The sequence below is a fragment of the Schistocerca cancellata genome, chromosome 2, assembly GCF_023864275.1.
Source record: "Schistocerca cancellata isolate TAMUIC-IGC-003103 chromosome 2, iqSchCanc2.1, whole genome shotgun sequence".
NCBI lineage: Eukaryota > Metazoa > Arthropoda > Insecta > Orthoptera > Acrididae > Schistocerca > Schistocerca cancellata.
Genome location: NC_064627.1, coordinates 504,029,037 through 504,046,100, shown reverse-complemented (window position 1 = coordinate 504,046,100; position 17,064 = coordinate 504,029,037). Strand labels below are relative to the sequence as shown.

Sequence of the window (17,064 nt, the reverse complement as noted above, 5' to 3'; positions counted from 1 at the left end):
ACGTGGCGTGAACTCAACAAGTCGTTGGAAGGCCCTGCAGGAATACTGAGTGATGCTGCTTTTACAGCCGACCATAGCTGCGGAAGTGTGCCGGTGGAGGATTTTGTACGTGAACTGACCTCTCGATTACGTACCAAAAATGCTCGATGGCATACATATCGAGCCATCTGGGTGGCCATATCATTCGCTCGAATTGTCCAGAATGTTCTCCAAATCAGTCACGAACATTCGTGAACCGCTGATGTGGCACATTGTTATCCATAAAAATTCCATCGTTCTTTGGTATGATGAAGTCCATGAACGGCTGCAAATGGTCTTCGAGAAGCAGAACACAACCCTTTCCGACGGCCGGGGTGGACGAGCGGTTCTAGGTGCTACAGTCTGGAACCGCGTGACCTCTACGGTTGCAGGTTCGAATCCTGCCTCGGGCATGGATGTGTGTGATGTCCTTAGGTTAGTTAGGTTTAAGTAGTACTAAGTTCTAGGGGACTGATGACCTCAGCAGTTAAGTCCCATAGTGCTCAGAGCCATTTGAACGACAACCATTTCCAGTCAATTGTCGGTTCAGTTGGACCAGAGGACTCAGTCTATTCCGTGTACACACTGCCCAAACCATTATGGAGCCACCACCAGTTTGCACAGTGCCTTGTTGACGACTTGGGTCTATGGTTACGTGGGACTGCGCCACACTCGAACCCGACCGTCAGCTCTTACCAACTGAAACCGGAACTCATCTGACCTGAGCATGGTTTCAAAGTCGTCTAGGGTACAACCAATATGGTCACTAGCGCAAGAGAGCCGCTGTAGGCGATGTATTGCTGTTAATAAAAGCACTCGCCTTGGTCCTCTTTTGTCATAGGCTGTTAACCTAAAATTTCACTGCACTGTCCAAACGGATGCGTTCGTCGTAGGTCCTAATTTGATTTATGTGGTTTTCTCATACAGGGCTGCTTGTCTGTCAGCACTGACAACTCTACGCAAACGCCGCTGTTGTCGGTCGTTAAGTGAAGGCCTTCGGGCGCTGCGTTGTCCTCGTTGAGAGATAATGCCTGGAAATTGATACTCTCTGCACACTCTTGACACTGTGATCTCGGAATACTGGATTCTCTAACGATTTCCGAAATGGATTGTCCCATGCGCCTAGCTGCAACTACCATTCCTCGTTCAAAGTCTGTTAAATCCTGTCGAGAGGTACTAATCTCTTCGGAAATATTTTTGCTTGAATCACCTGAGTACAAACGACAGCTCCACCAACGCACTGCCCCTTTGTACGTGTACACGATACTACCGCCATCTGTATATGTCCATATCGCTGTCCCATGATTTTTGTCACCTCATTGTATAGAGAGGGTCATTAAACGTGTTTTAAAGCTTTGTTGTTCTTTTCATGTGTTCTGATTTTACCTGCAGCCCTTTTGAAAGCCGAGGATTACTACGTGGCCTGTATAGCGCAGTGTTGTGTACATAGTTCCGCGTAGTCAGCGCGTACACAACTTTCCCAATAGAGCGCGCCCCGCTAAGCACAACAGCGCAGGCGCAGGCTCGACCGTCTCCGCACTACGAGATGGCGCTGTCTTAGAGACAGACCAAATTCTGCTTCCGCCGATCAGCGTATTAATATGTCACGCAGCCAATGAGACTGCTGCTAACGTAGAACCTTTTCTCCTCGCGTGTCACACTCGCGCAGTGATACCTGAACGTGCGAGGTATTATAACGAGTGTACAGACCTCCGATTAGTCAGTCTGCATTAGTCTGCATTTGTCTGTAGTCAAGTTTCAGTCTGCGCCTAATAAGATTATCATATTCCTGTACATAGCCATGAAGGTAGATGAATAGCCACTCTGCCAAGTATCAGAGATATGTGTGAATAAGATTAACGTACCAAGGCCAAAGGAACTACAGATTGTCAATTGTAAACAGCATCCAGAATCAAGTTACGTAATGTCTATGATTTTTATTATTTTAATAAACGTGTGTGAAAATTAATTACGTTCTGTTTAAAGTTGGTCACCGTCAATCTGCTACTCTAAGCGTGCAAGTGGCATTTCTATCGTCTGACCTAACGGCAGAAGATAAACACGCCACGATAAGACCACGAGACATATTGCTGACACTCGCCTACTTCGTTAGAGTGACAAGTCAAATAATCTGATGGTGTGTGTATCGAAGGTCTTACAGTACGCTCACCACACGCAGGCTTAAGTGTCACCGTCTGATCTGACAGCTTTAACATGCTACGTACTCCTAAATTATGTCAACCTGCACCCAGACTCTCGCCGTATGTCAAACCCGCGCGGTGTTTGTTATTTCAGAACTGATGCCGACAGCATCAGTGACGTAAAAAGACAAAAACCTGCACACTGCTACAAACGTCTTTTAGGACACCGTGGACGATGGACCGTAGGACCTGGATGTTGACCAGATTGGAGAGGACTGATAGACTCAACAAACAGCATCCCTGCACTGAATTAACTTTTTAGTATCGCACTTCCCGTAAAGCAACTTGAGGAGAAGTAGACGACCTATGGACACTTTGCTTGTGTGAGACAAGTGTCACATACTGTGTGTGTTGTGGTGGGGGGCGGAGGGTAGCGGGCTAATTAAGAATAATATAAATCACTCATTAACATGGTAGCTATGTAACAACAATCATCCCTTTATTACAGAATGTACTTAGATATCTTGTACATAATCTGTCTATTACGGCCGGCCGGAGAGGCCGAGCGGTTCTAAGCGCTACAGTCTGGAACCGCGCGACCGCAACGGTCGCAGGTTCGAATCCTGCCTCGGGCATTGATGTGTGTGATGTCCTTAGGTTTGTTAGGTTTAAGTAGTTCAAAGTTCTCGGGGACTGATGACCTCAGAAGTTAAGTCCCATAGTGCTCAGAGCCATTTGAACCATTTTCTTGTCTATTACGAAATTAATTGCCTAGCTTGTTTCTACAAAGACGAAGCCCCGATAAAGATCGAAACAGACGAAATGAATTAAAATTTGTGGTGCGGCCGGGACTCGAACCCGGGTCTTCTTGCTTGCTAGGCATAAATGCTAACCATTTATCGGAGATAATAAAAAGAGACTTAAATATCCCAGGGAAACATTTAATTATAAAGAAGAAGCTATTATTACGTCGTTTCGCAGATGATGTTAGCTCTGTATACGTTTATTAAGTATTCTATAAGCCACCTTACGATAGTGCATAAATAATTAAAAACATTTGCTAAAACGTAACAGATGGATTCTGAAGCTCTACTTTATCTCTACTTATATCGTGTTTAAATTAACACTTAATGTTTCCCTTTCACTATTCAGTGACTCTGTAAGTGATAATCTTACAAGCATGACTAAAATGTGAAGCACCCAGAAAACATGGTCAGATGTCAGTGTAGCTTCGTATTTGTACACACCATCAGCAGTGTTACCCGTGGTGCATGGTGTGTAGAGCGACCGGGTGTGACTTCAGCTCAAGGCTGGTAGTGATCGGTACGAAATGGTCACCCTACGTCAATGTATTACCTCTCATGCGACTGTATTGTGATGATATTTTTCAACAGAACAATGCTCGCCCATACATGGAAAGTTTCTCTATGATGTCGAAGTACTCCCACGGTCAGTAAGATATCCAAATTTTTCCCCGTTGAAACATACATGGGATCAGATCGGACATGAACTCCGCCCTAGAGGCATTATTCAAGATATCAAGAATGAGTTACAATGGCTGTCTGTCAGCTCAGGAGACGATTTACTGGCTTTATGACAGCCTTCACGACCAAATCATTGCATTCGTCCAGGCCACAACGGGTGCAACACAAGCATCACATACCCTGTCATCTATAGAAGTATTATTTCATTTCCGCTCCCATGCTGGGTGCTTCACTCTTGGGCAGTGCATAAGAAGCTATCTGTTGTTCTGTTAATCTCTTGCAGTGATGACATTGCAAGTTATGTATGAACTAGTAGAGATGGAAGTATGCGTTGTCCAACTTTGGTTTATACCTCTCTCGTTGCAGACTACGTGAAGCCTATCAAACTGCCGTCGAGGTCGCAGGTCAGCGAGACGTTCGCCGGCTACGACGCCACCGTCACTGGATGGGGGCTCACCAGCAACGGTGAGCGGTCAGCAGCAGGCTGCTTTTGCATCTACATCTACATCTCCACCTATATCTGTAGATCACAGCGTATGATAACCCAGTTGTACCACGTATTAGTGCTTCTTCCCTGTTCATTCTTGTATGGATCGCGAAAAGAATAATTTTTAAGTGCCTCTGTGCCTGCTGCAGTTAATCTACAAGTTCCCTACAGTATCAATAAGCAGATGATTACCGTGAATTTCTGATTCCTTACTAAGTACTGGTTCTCAAAACTCCGTAAGTAGGCTTTCGCGGAACAGTTGACATCTATCTTAGAGAGTTTTCCACTTTATGTTTCTCAGCATCAGCGTGATGGTCTCACATGGATGAAAAAAAGCTTTGACCATTCTTGCTGCCTTTCTCTGTGTACGTTGTGTTAGCCCTGCCTCGGGCATGGATGTGTGTCATGTCTTTAGGTTAGTTAGGTTTAATTAGTTCTAAGTTCTAGGCGATTGATGACCTCAGAAGTTAAGTCGCATAGTGCTCAGAGCCATTTGAACCATTTTTGGTTAGCCCTGTCTCGATGGCTGCCACACGCTTGGGCCATATTCCATAATGTTTTCACCAGTACTTTGTAAGCAAATTATATGAATACTAAATGCACTTTTCCAAAGTCGTGCCATTTAGCCGAAGTCTGCAACCTGCATTCTATACGAATGAGTCTTCTCTAATCACCCAGAACATTATGACCACCTACCTAACAGCCGGTATGTCCACCTTTGGCACGGATAACAGCGGTGGTGCGCCGTAGCATGGAAGCAATGAGGCCTTGCTAGGTCGCTGAAGGGAACTGGCACCACATCTGCAGACAGCAGTCACCTAACTCCCGTAAATTCCGGGGAGGGGGGCGATGAGCTCTGACGTGACGTTCAATCACATCCCAGATGTGTTCGATCTGGTTCAGATCTGACGAATTGGGGGTCAAACATGTCAACTGGAAGTCGCCACAGTGTTCCTCGAACCACTCCATCACACTTCTGGCATTGTCAAATGTCGCATTATCTTATTGTCGCCGCCGTCGGGAAACATGATCGTCATGAAGGGACGTACGTGGTCTGCAACCACTGTACTATACTCCTTGGCAGTCATGGTGTCTTGCACTAGCGTCACTGGACCTATGGATGCTCACTTTAATGCCCCCCGGAGCGTAATGGAGCCGCCACCAGCTTGTCTCCGTCACGCAGTACAGGTGTCAAGGAGCTGTTCCCCTGGAAGACGACAGGTGGGCGCCGTCACATCGACATGGTGAAGAAGATATCGGAATTCGTCAGCCCTTGCAACGCTCCACCAGTGCGTCAACGTCCAGTGCCAATGGTCACAAGTCCACTTCAGTCGGAGTGGCCGATGTCGTGGTGTTAACATTGGCACATGCATGGGTGCGGTGGCTCATCGTTAGGAGTGTTCGGTGCACTGTGTGTTCAGACACACTTGTACTCCGTCTAGCATTAAAGTCTGATGTTAGTTTCGCAACATTTCGCCTCCTGTCCTGTTTTGCCAGTCTGCCCAGCCTACGACGTCCGACATCTGTAATGAGGGGTGGCCACCCAGTCCCACACCTGGACGTTATTTCACCTTGGTTTCGACACATGTCGAAGACACGCACCGCAACAGCACTGAAATGTTCAAATGTGTGTGAACTCCTAAGGGACCATACTGCTGAGGTCATCGTTCCCTAGACTTACCACTATTTAAACGAACTTACGCTAAGAACAACACACACACTCATGCCCGAGGGAGGACTCGAACCTCCAGCGGGAGTAGCAGCGCAATCCGTGACACAGCGACCCAAACCGTGCGGCCACTCCACACGGCACAAGAGCACTCCTGGAACACCCGACAAGTCGTGCAGTTTCCGAAATGCTCGTGCCGGGTCATCACAGTCTGCCCTCGGTCAAACCCAGATAGATCGTACGCCTTACCATTCTACACACGAGCACACTAATATTACACGCAGCGTGCGTGTGCATTACTAGCTGTTATTCGTCGCTAGGTGACGCTGCTATCGCCTGGACGGGTTTATTACGATAGTAGGACTTAATGCCTTGTCTGATCAGTGTATGTGATAATTCTGCTATGACCAACATCTCTAGTGACTTTCCAACAAATATTGAAATGCTGCACATAAGGCGTGGCAGCAAAGCGTTTTACTCTAGTAGAGTATCTAACCTGCAAATTCGTCCAGTTTCATGGCCCAATCCGATTTTTTTTTCAGATGGGCCCCAGCATGTCAATGAATAATACTGTATATTATTATACTTTTTCTGGCTCTCTGTTGCACAATGATTTTATTAATTGCTTATTTGCATAAGCAAAAATGTTTATTTTCGGCAGTTTGTCATTTTCAGGACTAATTATATATGTATATGTATACCGTATATGTATACACAGTACATGGAGGCATAGAATAATACGTTCTTTGTACGCAACTGTTATCGCCGACATTCTGCGAATGTGAAATGTAAAGACATTATGAGGGTATACGTCTCAGTGGAATGGATTTTGCTCTCAAACTAACATAACTACAAATAAAAACGTGCACAAAATTCATAAAATTCTATCAAGCGTTAACAGCACGGGAACTAAGACACAATCCCGACAGACACTCGAAAACTGTATTGTGACAATAAAAACCTAAATATCTACAAAAATAGATGTAAGAAGTCTACCTTCTGTTTTATAATTTTATACGAAGAAACTGTAGGATAACCTGTGAATGACAATCTGCTGAAACAATACTCATTTCTTACGTAAATAATAGCCAATAAAACCTTTGTGCAGCAGAAAACACAGCTTGAGTCATTTTTAATACTTTTGTTGCGCCTGTGTAATGCAATTTTCCGCTGCACTAATAACCAGACGCTTACATAAATTCATACTAAAAGAGTTCTTGGGTAACGCACATTTGCCGTCAGTTCCCCCAGAATCTGCAGACTCCATATTCGGTTGAGTCTTAAATATTCCTGTATTCACGTTCGTGCATCATCCACCACCATAGTCCTGCAGACCATTAGGTAGTGACCTCCCTCACACATACCGGATAGTTATACACTCATGCTCATAAATTAAGGATAATTGAAGAATGTGGTGCCACACACTGGGGCTAATAAAATAGGCACATAGGGAACACACACGGCACAGATCTGTAAGTCCACGGTATTGGTGATAAGTTGAGAAAATCGTCCTGAAATACATGTGCTACAAGACGTCACTGTTTCCTGCGCATGTACCCCGACATCAGTATGAGATATAGCCATCAAGCACACGTACACAGGCCGCACAACGGGTTGGCATACTCTGGATCAGGTGGTCGAGCAGCTGCTGGGGTGTAGCCTCCATTCTTGCACCAGTGACCGTCGGAGCTCCTGAATTGTCATAGGGTTTGAAGATGTGCAGCGATACGTCGACCGAGAACATCCCAGACGTGCTCGATGGGGTTTAGCTCTGGAGAACAGGCAGGCCTCTCCATTCGCCTGATATCTTCTGTTTGAAGGTACTCCTCCACGATGGCAGCTCGGTGGGGCCGTGCGTTATCAACATCAGGAGGATGGTGGGACCCACTGCACCCCTGAAAAGGCGAACATATTGGTGCAAAATGACGTCCCGATACACCTGATCTGTTACAGTTTCTCTGTCAAAGACATGCAGGGGTGTACGTGCACCAATCATAATCCCACCCAACACAATCAAACCACGACCTCCATACAGGTCCCTTTCAAGGACATTAAGGAGTTGGTATCTGGGTCCTGATTCAGGCCAGACGAAAACCCGGCGGGCTTTAGGGGCTCTCCTGTGACCAGGGGTCAGTGGAATGCACCTTGCAGGTCTCCAGGCGAATAAAACATGTCTGTTCATTCGTCTGTAGACTGTGTGTCTGGAGACAACTATCCCAGTGGCTGCAGTAAGGTCCCGAGCGAGGCTACCTGCCGTACTCCGTGGCCGTCTGCGGGTACTGATGGTGAGATGTCGGTCTTCTTGTGGTTTTGTACACTGTGGACGTCCCATACTGTAGTGCCTGGACACGTTTCCTGTCTGCTGGAATCGTTACCATAATCTTGAGATCACACTTTGTGGCACACAGAGGGCCCGTGCTAAGACCTACTGTGTTTGACCAGTCTCCAGTCGCCCTAGTATTCTACCCCTCATAACGTCATCATGTACTCCTCATAATGTCATCAATATGTGTTCTTTGAGTCATTTTCAACACACAGTGACCATTAGCACGTCTGAAAACGTCTGCACACTTACTCGCTGCACCACCTGACATGCACCAACACACCTCTGCTTATGTGGACTGCTGCCAGCGCCACCCTGCGACGACCGTAGGTCAAATGCACTGCACAACTGTGCATGCGCTTCACAACTGTTGCTTGTAACAAAGATCTTGACAGAAGGATATGGCATAGGCCTACTTTGTAAAGAGATGTAATTTGTTGTTCTTTACATGCTGGGTGCTGGAAAAGTCTCGCTGTCAAAGTGTAAATTAATATAGTTTGTGTGGAAGTGTGCGTCCATATAACCACTGGACATCAAAATGGAGGCAGACAGATGGACACTAACCGCAAAAAGCCGCCTATAGTGTCGCAGTAAGTGAAAACTAAATTTACATCCATATCGACAGATAAGCTATAGTCATGGCGATACATTAAAGTGTGACCCGTCTTTCCGCCATAGATCCAGCACCCAGCATTATGCTACTACCAGTAATGATGTAACTTCCTGAAACCATCTGAAGATGAACCTGAAAAGGTTCGAAAACCGGTTCATGGAATAAAACATAATTATTCAAAAAAGTGACTGGTTGCAGTTCTGTATAACTTATTTACATTCAATATACAGTCACGGTTCTAAAATATCCGTAATGGATAAGCATAATTAATAAATTGTTTAACATAGCGGCGATCGTTAGAAGATTCAAGTTTAAACGAAGCATCTTCTTCGTCTTGAGGCACACACGAGCACAGAACATCCAGTCGTCCAACCGCCGAGGCTGCTCCAGGTTAAGAAACTTCTTGGGCAAAAAGGAAGCAGCCAGATGTATACGCCACAATAGGCGGCAGCTAGACGCTTGAGCACACAAGAAATTGGCATCGGAACTACTGTTTTCAATCGTAGACACATTACCGTAAGGTACCGGTCACCTAACTAAACTCCTGATCACCCCGCTCCAGCCCCCTTCCGGAATGTCTTCTTGGAAGTTCCAACAGCCACCTCCTCGCCCGCGACCGCCCGTTGTTCACAGGTACGCTCCGCCATGCTACACTAAATTTAATTTTTCGTGACTTCGAGCGCAGTCTAAGGACGATGATCGGACTCGATCGTCGTTTTGGTCGTTTGGCAAATGCGAGTATTTCGCAATATTACGAGAAAGAAAAGTTTCTTGATTCATTTACTGCAGTGCGTTTGAAAGAAAACGCTAACTAAACACATTCAACATGAAACATAAGTGATTACAGGATCTCTAAATTTCCGCTTACGAAAGAATGTTTAGGTAACAATTCCATCCCTAGTCCTAAAAATGTAGATAACTAAAGTCGCTGTCAAAATGAAAACATAAGAGAAGCGTTGTGCTCCAAATAATAGGCGAACCTCCAATGAGTTGCTGAAACGTTAAAAGCCGGCCGTTGTGACCGAGTGGTTCTAAGCGCTTCAGTCCGGAACAGCGTTGCTGCTACGGTCGCAGGTTCGAATCCTGCCTCGGACATGGATGTGTGTGATGTCCTTAGGTTAGTTAGGTTTAAGTAGTTCTAGTCTAGGGGACCGATGATCCCAGATGTTAAGTCCCATAGTGCTTAGAGCCAAATGGTTACAAATCGAGGTGCTTTACCAATTTTTCTGGGCCATATTAAATTACTAGCAATGCTGTAACCTGGCCACTATCACAGGTGCTTGCTTTCAGATCGGCCATCAACAAAGTACAAACGATGAACAGTACGTAAGCTACTTAATAGCGGCATCCCTTAATATTTAGTGGTACAAATCAACTTCCGAACAAACTGACGGCGTTAGAATGCAATACATAACGAATATTGATATCAGTAGTCTCCAAGATTTCACTATCCACGTCTTTTTTTTTCTTTTGCATACCAGAAGAGGCTAAGAAACACTGGTTTTGCAACGACAGAGCGGGTTTAAGTGGAAGCGTAGACGAGAAAATCCTGACAGTGGTGTTCTTTATGAAACACTGTTTGCCCCTAACCGTTCTCAAAGATCTGCTGACCATCTCCTACAACCCTTTGGTACACTCACTTTTTCTTTCACTAGCTGCTCATTTTTTATGACGCACCGTCGAACTTCTTATGGTGCGTCGTATGTTATCACTTCGCCGCTGTGACTGGGTCCGGGGTCCGGAGTGACTGAAAGTAACACCACACCGGCTCCCGTCCCCACTCACACCGTTGCCCGTGTCCCGCCACGTGGAGGCGGGCTCTATTTGTTTACATCCATTTGATATATTTTTTGTGCAGCATTAGAAAAAACTTATAACTAATACAAAATCGAGCGAGATATTAATAAACAAAACGAAATTAAATATTTAGAAAGAAGGAAGGAAGAGAACTGAATAGGGAAGAGATATGTATAATATTGCCCGTCACCTGGTTGTGGGTGGCGGCCCGGGTCTTGGAATGACCCTCAAGACGCTGGCCATTGCTCATCATGCCTTTAACATCTACCATCCTAAAAACTAACTTAACTAGAAGAGATTAGGGTATGTTAAAGCTAGAAACTAACACTAAAACCTCCATGTCCAGCCTGATAAACGTTTTACGAATTACAATAGACAGGTAACTGATTTTGTGCTTTGCTCAAAGTTGCTAATGAAAGGGTACTTATGGTAAAAGTAATGAAGGTAATGACGCTAACGGTTTGTGTTGAGCCTACAATGCTCCTAGTAGAGTACATCAGGCGCAAGCACCTCCCGGCCCCGCCGACAACACGACCTGAACGTTGGTTTTCCCCGATCTACCATAGGTATCCGTCGGGTTGGGCTCAAAAGAGAGGAACCACAATTAAGATCCTTCCATCCAGGCCGTGCGCCGCCTCTTACCAGGAAAATGTAGATAACTAAAGTCGCTGTCAAAATGAAAACATAAGAGAAGCGTTGTGCTCCAAATAATAGGCGAACCTCCAATGAGTTGCTGAAACGTTAAAAGCCGGCCGTTGTGACCGAGTGGTTCTAAGCGCTTCAGTCCGGAACAGCGTTGCTGCTACGGTCGCAGGTTCGAATCCTGCCTCGGACATGGATGTGTGTGATGTCCTTAGGTTAGTTAGGTTTAAATTGTTCTAAGTCTAGGGGACTGTTGACCTCAGATGTTAAGGCCGATAGTGCTTAGAGCCATTTGAACCATCTGAAACGTTAAAGATACTTGAACAGACCCTTACAGAGCTGTTCCAAGACGTATAGCGTTAATTAAGATACTGCAATAAAGAATATCAAATCCAAATTTGAGTCCACGATAATCATTTGGTCCTCTTATTTCAACGTACCGTCTAGATGGCACATTGTATTACATACTTCACACATAATAACATTCTTTCAGAGGAAACACACTACTGACGTAGTCACATCATTACTACGATGCACAAGTGCTGACATTTTGATACAACTTTCCCCTTTACGCGACGCTGAATGATATGGTTCACATCTAAGCGGCAATGAAGAATTCTTTCAAATGTTTGCAATCACATGGTACACCTTACGTTGTTAATTAATTTCTCATTTCATCTTCCCTATTTTATTTTAAGGAATTTAATGATGGTGTGACTCACACCGTCGTCTAGAAGAGATACTCAAATGAAATCAATCAACCAAGTATTACCTTTCCTCTCACATTGTAATGATGTAAGCGATTCTGCATGCAGGAAACAGCTTAGATGTAAATAAAATTTATGTACACGAATTTAATACTTGTTTTTATTTGTCTACAATTAGTGTTATTTTACTTAATTTAGCTGTAAGAACGTAAAGATAGTTTTGAGCATAATCTGTAAATAAGACTGTTTTACAAGACGTAACCATGTAATGAATACTCTAGAGAACTAGTTTGCACTATCGCTTAGAGAAAAAAAAGAAAAGCACAATTTAAGAAGTTATATATTCGTAGGCTCTAGAGGTTAAAGTCAGTTTGCCGACGTAATCACACAACGCAACCTTGCTTTCAGATGACTGGCTGCTTCCCGGGTACCTTTCGTTCGCTGATGTGAAGATCTGGGACAATGCAGACTGTCAGGAACAGTACGGCGAACTTGTCGATGCTAACGCCGTCTGTGCAATGGGCACCAATGGTCAGCATATATGCACTGTAAGTATGCATTATGTGAAGATAACGCGGAAAGGAAGGAACATTTTATCAAGCCAGTAAGTTCATTGACGACACTACCAAAACAGATTCCACACCACTCGCCTCATGTTCTCATTAACTTCTTCACAAAGTCGCTTTGATCCATCAAGATAGTCGTTGCCTATTTAAGTATCCTCTGATATAAATTAAACATGTGGTGTTCAAGTGATCCAACTAGTCCCGATATCGTCCTAAAGTTACTCAATGCCCTTTAAACGTTAAATTTTCGAAAAAGCTGAAAGTGCACTGTTGCCTATTTGAATTGTAAGGAAGATCAAATTATTTCCGGCACAGGGCATCATGGAGCAATTTCTTTGAACTCCTGACAGAATGCGTGCGTGCGTTTATGTGGGCATGTAAGACAACCTGTGGCATAAAATGTTACGATTAGGGAAAATACATAAATAGTAATAAGGAGTCCATAATGAGGAGGGAGAGATGGTTATGAGCACTATGGGACTTAACTACTTTAGTCATCAGTCCCCTAGAACTTAGAACTACTTAAACCTAACTAACCTAAGGACATCACACAACCCCCAGTCATCACGAGGCAGAGAAAATCCCTGACCCCGCCGGGAATCGAGAGGGAGAGATGTAGAATCTAAAATGGAGCTGAATTATTTGGATAGGTTGACTGTAGCAAATATTATCGACGGTAAATGCAAGGGAAGTTATTTTAACTGCCGAGAGGAAGAAGCGGACTTACTGAAGAACTAAATGAAACAAGTTTACTGTTACCAGTCACTGTTTATTTATGTCCACGACGCGTTTCAAAGATTTAAACGTCCATCATCAGGTGGATTTACATTTGTTAGTATGACATTTGTGTGTGTGTGTGTGTGTGTGTGTGTGTGTGTGTGTGTGTGTGCGTGTGTGTGCGTGTGTCGTGTTACGATTTTTTGGAGGAACTTATGTCACTGTCTCCAGTGGTCACAGGTTCCATTCACTGTCGTAACACATCTCATCTAGACTGTTATGACAGTATCGTGTTACGATTTTTTGGAGGAACTTATGTCACTGTCTCCAGTGGTCACAGGTTCCTTTCACTGTCGTAACACATCACATCTAGACTGTCATGACAGTATACATGTCATGTGTTACGACAGTGAAAGGAACCTATGACTACTGGAGACAGTGTATAACACCCCCCTGCTTCCCGGGATTTGCGAAATTACTAGTTGACAATGACCGTGAATTATGAATTTTGACCCGCGTCGGGATAAGGCATCCGAATCCGAAGTAAATAATGATTACTCCGCGGGAAACAGGAGACGTTATAACTTGATCTTTATTGAATGAGTAATTTTATTTAATAACGATCGCTAAATGAAATAATAGAAATAATTTGGAAATAAATTTTGCCAGTGGAAATTTTATCGAAAGAAAAGATTTAGTTGTAAAAGCCATTGAAAATCGGTCGCCAGCTCAACTTATGAGCGACAGTACTGTTAAGTACGTGAATAATTGTGTCACAAATAAGTTTACCTGTTTGTAGCGCAGCAGGTGGAACGGGGACTTTTCCGTAAGTGCTGTGTCAGGCTCAGTAGTCATATAAAACAATGTCATAACAATCTAACTACACTTATTGTGTTCATAATTTGTCAGCTAAGTTCAATGCTGACAACACAGATAATTGTCTATCGAGATTTTGAATAATGGACTGTCATTCTGTCTTTAAAATTAGGTGCTTTACACAGTTTAATCTACTGATAATGAAATATATTGCCAATAATTGATTAACTATGTTTTGATTGATAATAATTCATTAATTGGGGGATTCTCAGGTGGAATAAGCTTTATAGTTTCATGAAATATCCTTGAATTAACTTCAGCTGAATATGCATTGAAATAAATGTTAATAATCAAATTTATTACTTCAGTCTATTATTAAGTTACTACGGTTAGCGTAAGCTTATTAAGTGCAACAATTAACTACGATAACCAGTCTGAAATTTTCTCTTCACCGTCTATGCAAATAATTTGATAATTAACATATTTTCTCTTGATAATGGCGTGACACACTCGGTTCAATAAGATAAGGATTCGAAGGAACCTACTTGGTGTTATTGTCGGGTGGAATGTAACTGCAACACTTTGATTATAAAGTGCTTTTTCAACTTCAGAGAAAATCACAGTCACTGGCAAGCCTTCTACAATTTTATCCTTCAAAAATTACGTAGATCTTACTTGCCCCGTTGTCGGTGGATCGACGGAAGTCCACGGCAGCGACACAATGTGGCATCGGGCTTTTACTGTTGCGACTTGGGACCACACTGCGCGTCACATTTATGTCCTCGTTTCTTCAGCACTATGCCCATTAATCCATAATAACTTGCCCGACCACGCTTCCAGATATGCCGACCATTACTTTCAGGTCGTACTTAGATCCACACACTAGCCGTTAGATGTAACACAGCTAGGACTAGCAGCAGAGGCGTGACAAAACAATCTCTCTGACTTCAACGTTAACTAAATATGCCCTGACTTGCCAGTGTTAAATATTACATAATTTAAACATAGTATTTACAATTCATATTTACACTAGAGAATACATAGTATACAAACAGTTTCATGTGTTCAGTAAGCGAAAAACTTCATAGCAAGCACTGCGTTGTAGCGTCACAAGTGACATAAGTGCCTCCAAAAAATCGTAACACGACACACACAGAAATGTCATACTAAAAAATGTAAATGCATCTGATGAGGAAGGTTTAAATTTTTGAAACGCATTGTGGAGAAAAATACACAGTGACTGGTAACAGTAAACTTGTTGTTTCATTTAATGTCAATAACACTCACGGTAAGCCTAACCTAAAATGTTCGCATTCAAAGTTGCTGAAGAATGTTTTGGCTTCTGACTGAATAAATGATGAGAGATATATTGAGGTTATAGTGGATAATTTGCTTCGATAAGAATCATAGTTCATGCTTTGGCATTATGTGTTTCCAGGTAAGGTGACTGCTCAGAGCTAATACTATGGATTTGGCAGTGTTCGGTCGTGAGAGACGAGTATCATACAATTCAATTAGTGTAGCATTGATCTTTATTGCAGTGTATATGTGACAGCTTCAGTTTTATTTGTGTTGACTTCGATCTTTCATTGCGAACACCACTGTGTGTTCCTCCCAAGATTCCGGATTACATTCAGTTTAATACAATTTAAATTCGCATGAGAATTATCAATAACTGCCGGCCGAAGTGGCCGACAGTTTCTAGGCGCTACAGTCTGGAACCGCGCGTCCGCTACTGTCGCAGGTTCGAATCCTGCCTCGGGCATGAGTGTTTGTGATGTCGTTAGGTTAGTTAGGTTTAAGTAGTTCTAAGTTCTAGGGGACTGATGACCTCAGAAGTTAAGTCACATAGCGCTCAGAGCCATTAGCCATTGTCAATAACGGGTATCGCCAGTAGTTGTTAACTATGTGGTTGTTAATTCTGGTTTAGATGTCATTAGAACTAGTGGTACATAGGAAGGAGCCAGAGAAGACCTACTGAATTCTAGCTTCTTATGATTTAACTTTAAAATTTGTTGACAGAGATGCAGAATTGTCTGGTAGACGCTAATGAGAGAATGTGGATTATAGTGAGTACACAATCAGTGTTACAGAGTCTGTATTTTCAGAACTGAACAGTTCACTGTTTTTGGGTACAGGGCGATAGCGGAGGCCCATTGGTGGTGACGGACTCGGACGGCGAGCCACTGGTGGTGGGAATCACTTCGTGGGGTCTGCTCGACTGCGAGTCCACCTGGCCGGACGTCTTCATGCGCGTCAGCGCCTACCTCGACTGGATTAGCGAGAACGCCGGCGTCACCATCTCCTGAGGCGGGGCTCCAACATTGGCCCTACATGCTGCCAACAATTGAGCGTGGCGCACGAAATGTTGTTGATGAAAATAAATAAATTCATTTTTTGTACCTGTTTGTGGTTGTATGAACTTTGTTCCACATTAGCTAGTAGAGACTCTGTCTGCCAACAGCGCAGCTTGGTATATTTACAGACTTCAATGATACCACTAGTAAACACTTACTAAAGAAATTTGCACAATAATACGTTGGTCGTTACAGCTCTAACGCCATGAAGGATAGAAAATAATGAAATTCTACTTATTGTGATCACATCGTATAATAAGAAGAAAAGTGATTTACATCTATAGGTGGTTAGTGGGGTCATCAGTATTCTGACAGATTTGATGCCGACTGCCACGAACTCCTTTCCTGTTCGACAACTTCATCTCATAGTAGCACTAGTACTCAACTTTCTCATTTTTGGCTGTTTACCAACGTCTCTCTTCCCCTACAATTTTTACGCTCCACAGTTCCCTCAGGTTCCATGAAATTTGTTCCTTGAAATCTTAACTCATGTCCTATTATCTCTTCGCTCCTCTTTCTCGCTGTTTTCCACGTTGTCCTCTCCTCGCCGCTTCTGTGGGGAAATCCTCACTTATCGTCTCATCTCAGATTTCCAACATATTTCTATAACACCATAAATTAAACGTTTTCATTCTCTTATTTTCTGGTTTTAACTCCAACCAAGATTCGTTTCCATACATTGCAGTGATCCATAGATATTTCTTTTCGCTAGCGTTTATCCCAGCAG

General features: G+C 43.5%; 1 protein-coding gene across 1 annotated transcript in view; it reads left to right on the top strand.

Annotated features, from left to right (window-relative positions):
• LOC126155771 (brachyurin-like) overlaps positions 1 to 16,289 on the top strand; it is a 35,237-nt gene extending 18,948 nt beyond the window's left edge. Inside the window, exons 5-7 of the mRNA XM_049916251.1 lie at positions 4,010 to 4,108; positions 12,290 to 12,429; positions 16,119 to 16,289. Of these exons, the coding sequence (XP_049772208.1) occupies positions 4,010 to 4,108; positions 12,290 to 12,429; positions 16,119 to 16,289 (410 nt within the window). The remainder of the gene's footprint in view (positions 1 to 4,009; positions 4,109 to 12,289; positions 12,430 to 16,118) is intronic.
• Positions 16,290 to 17,064: the final 775 nt, after the last annotated feature.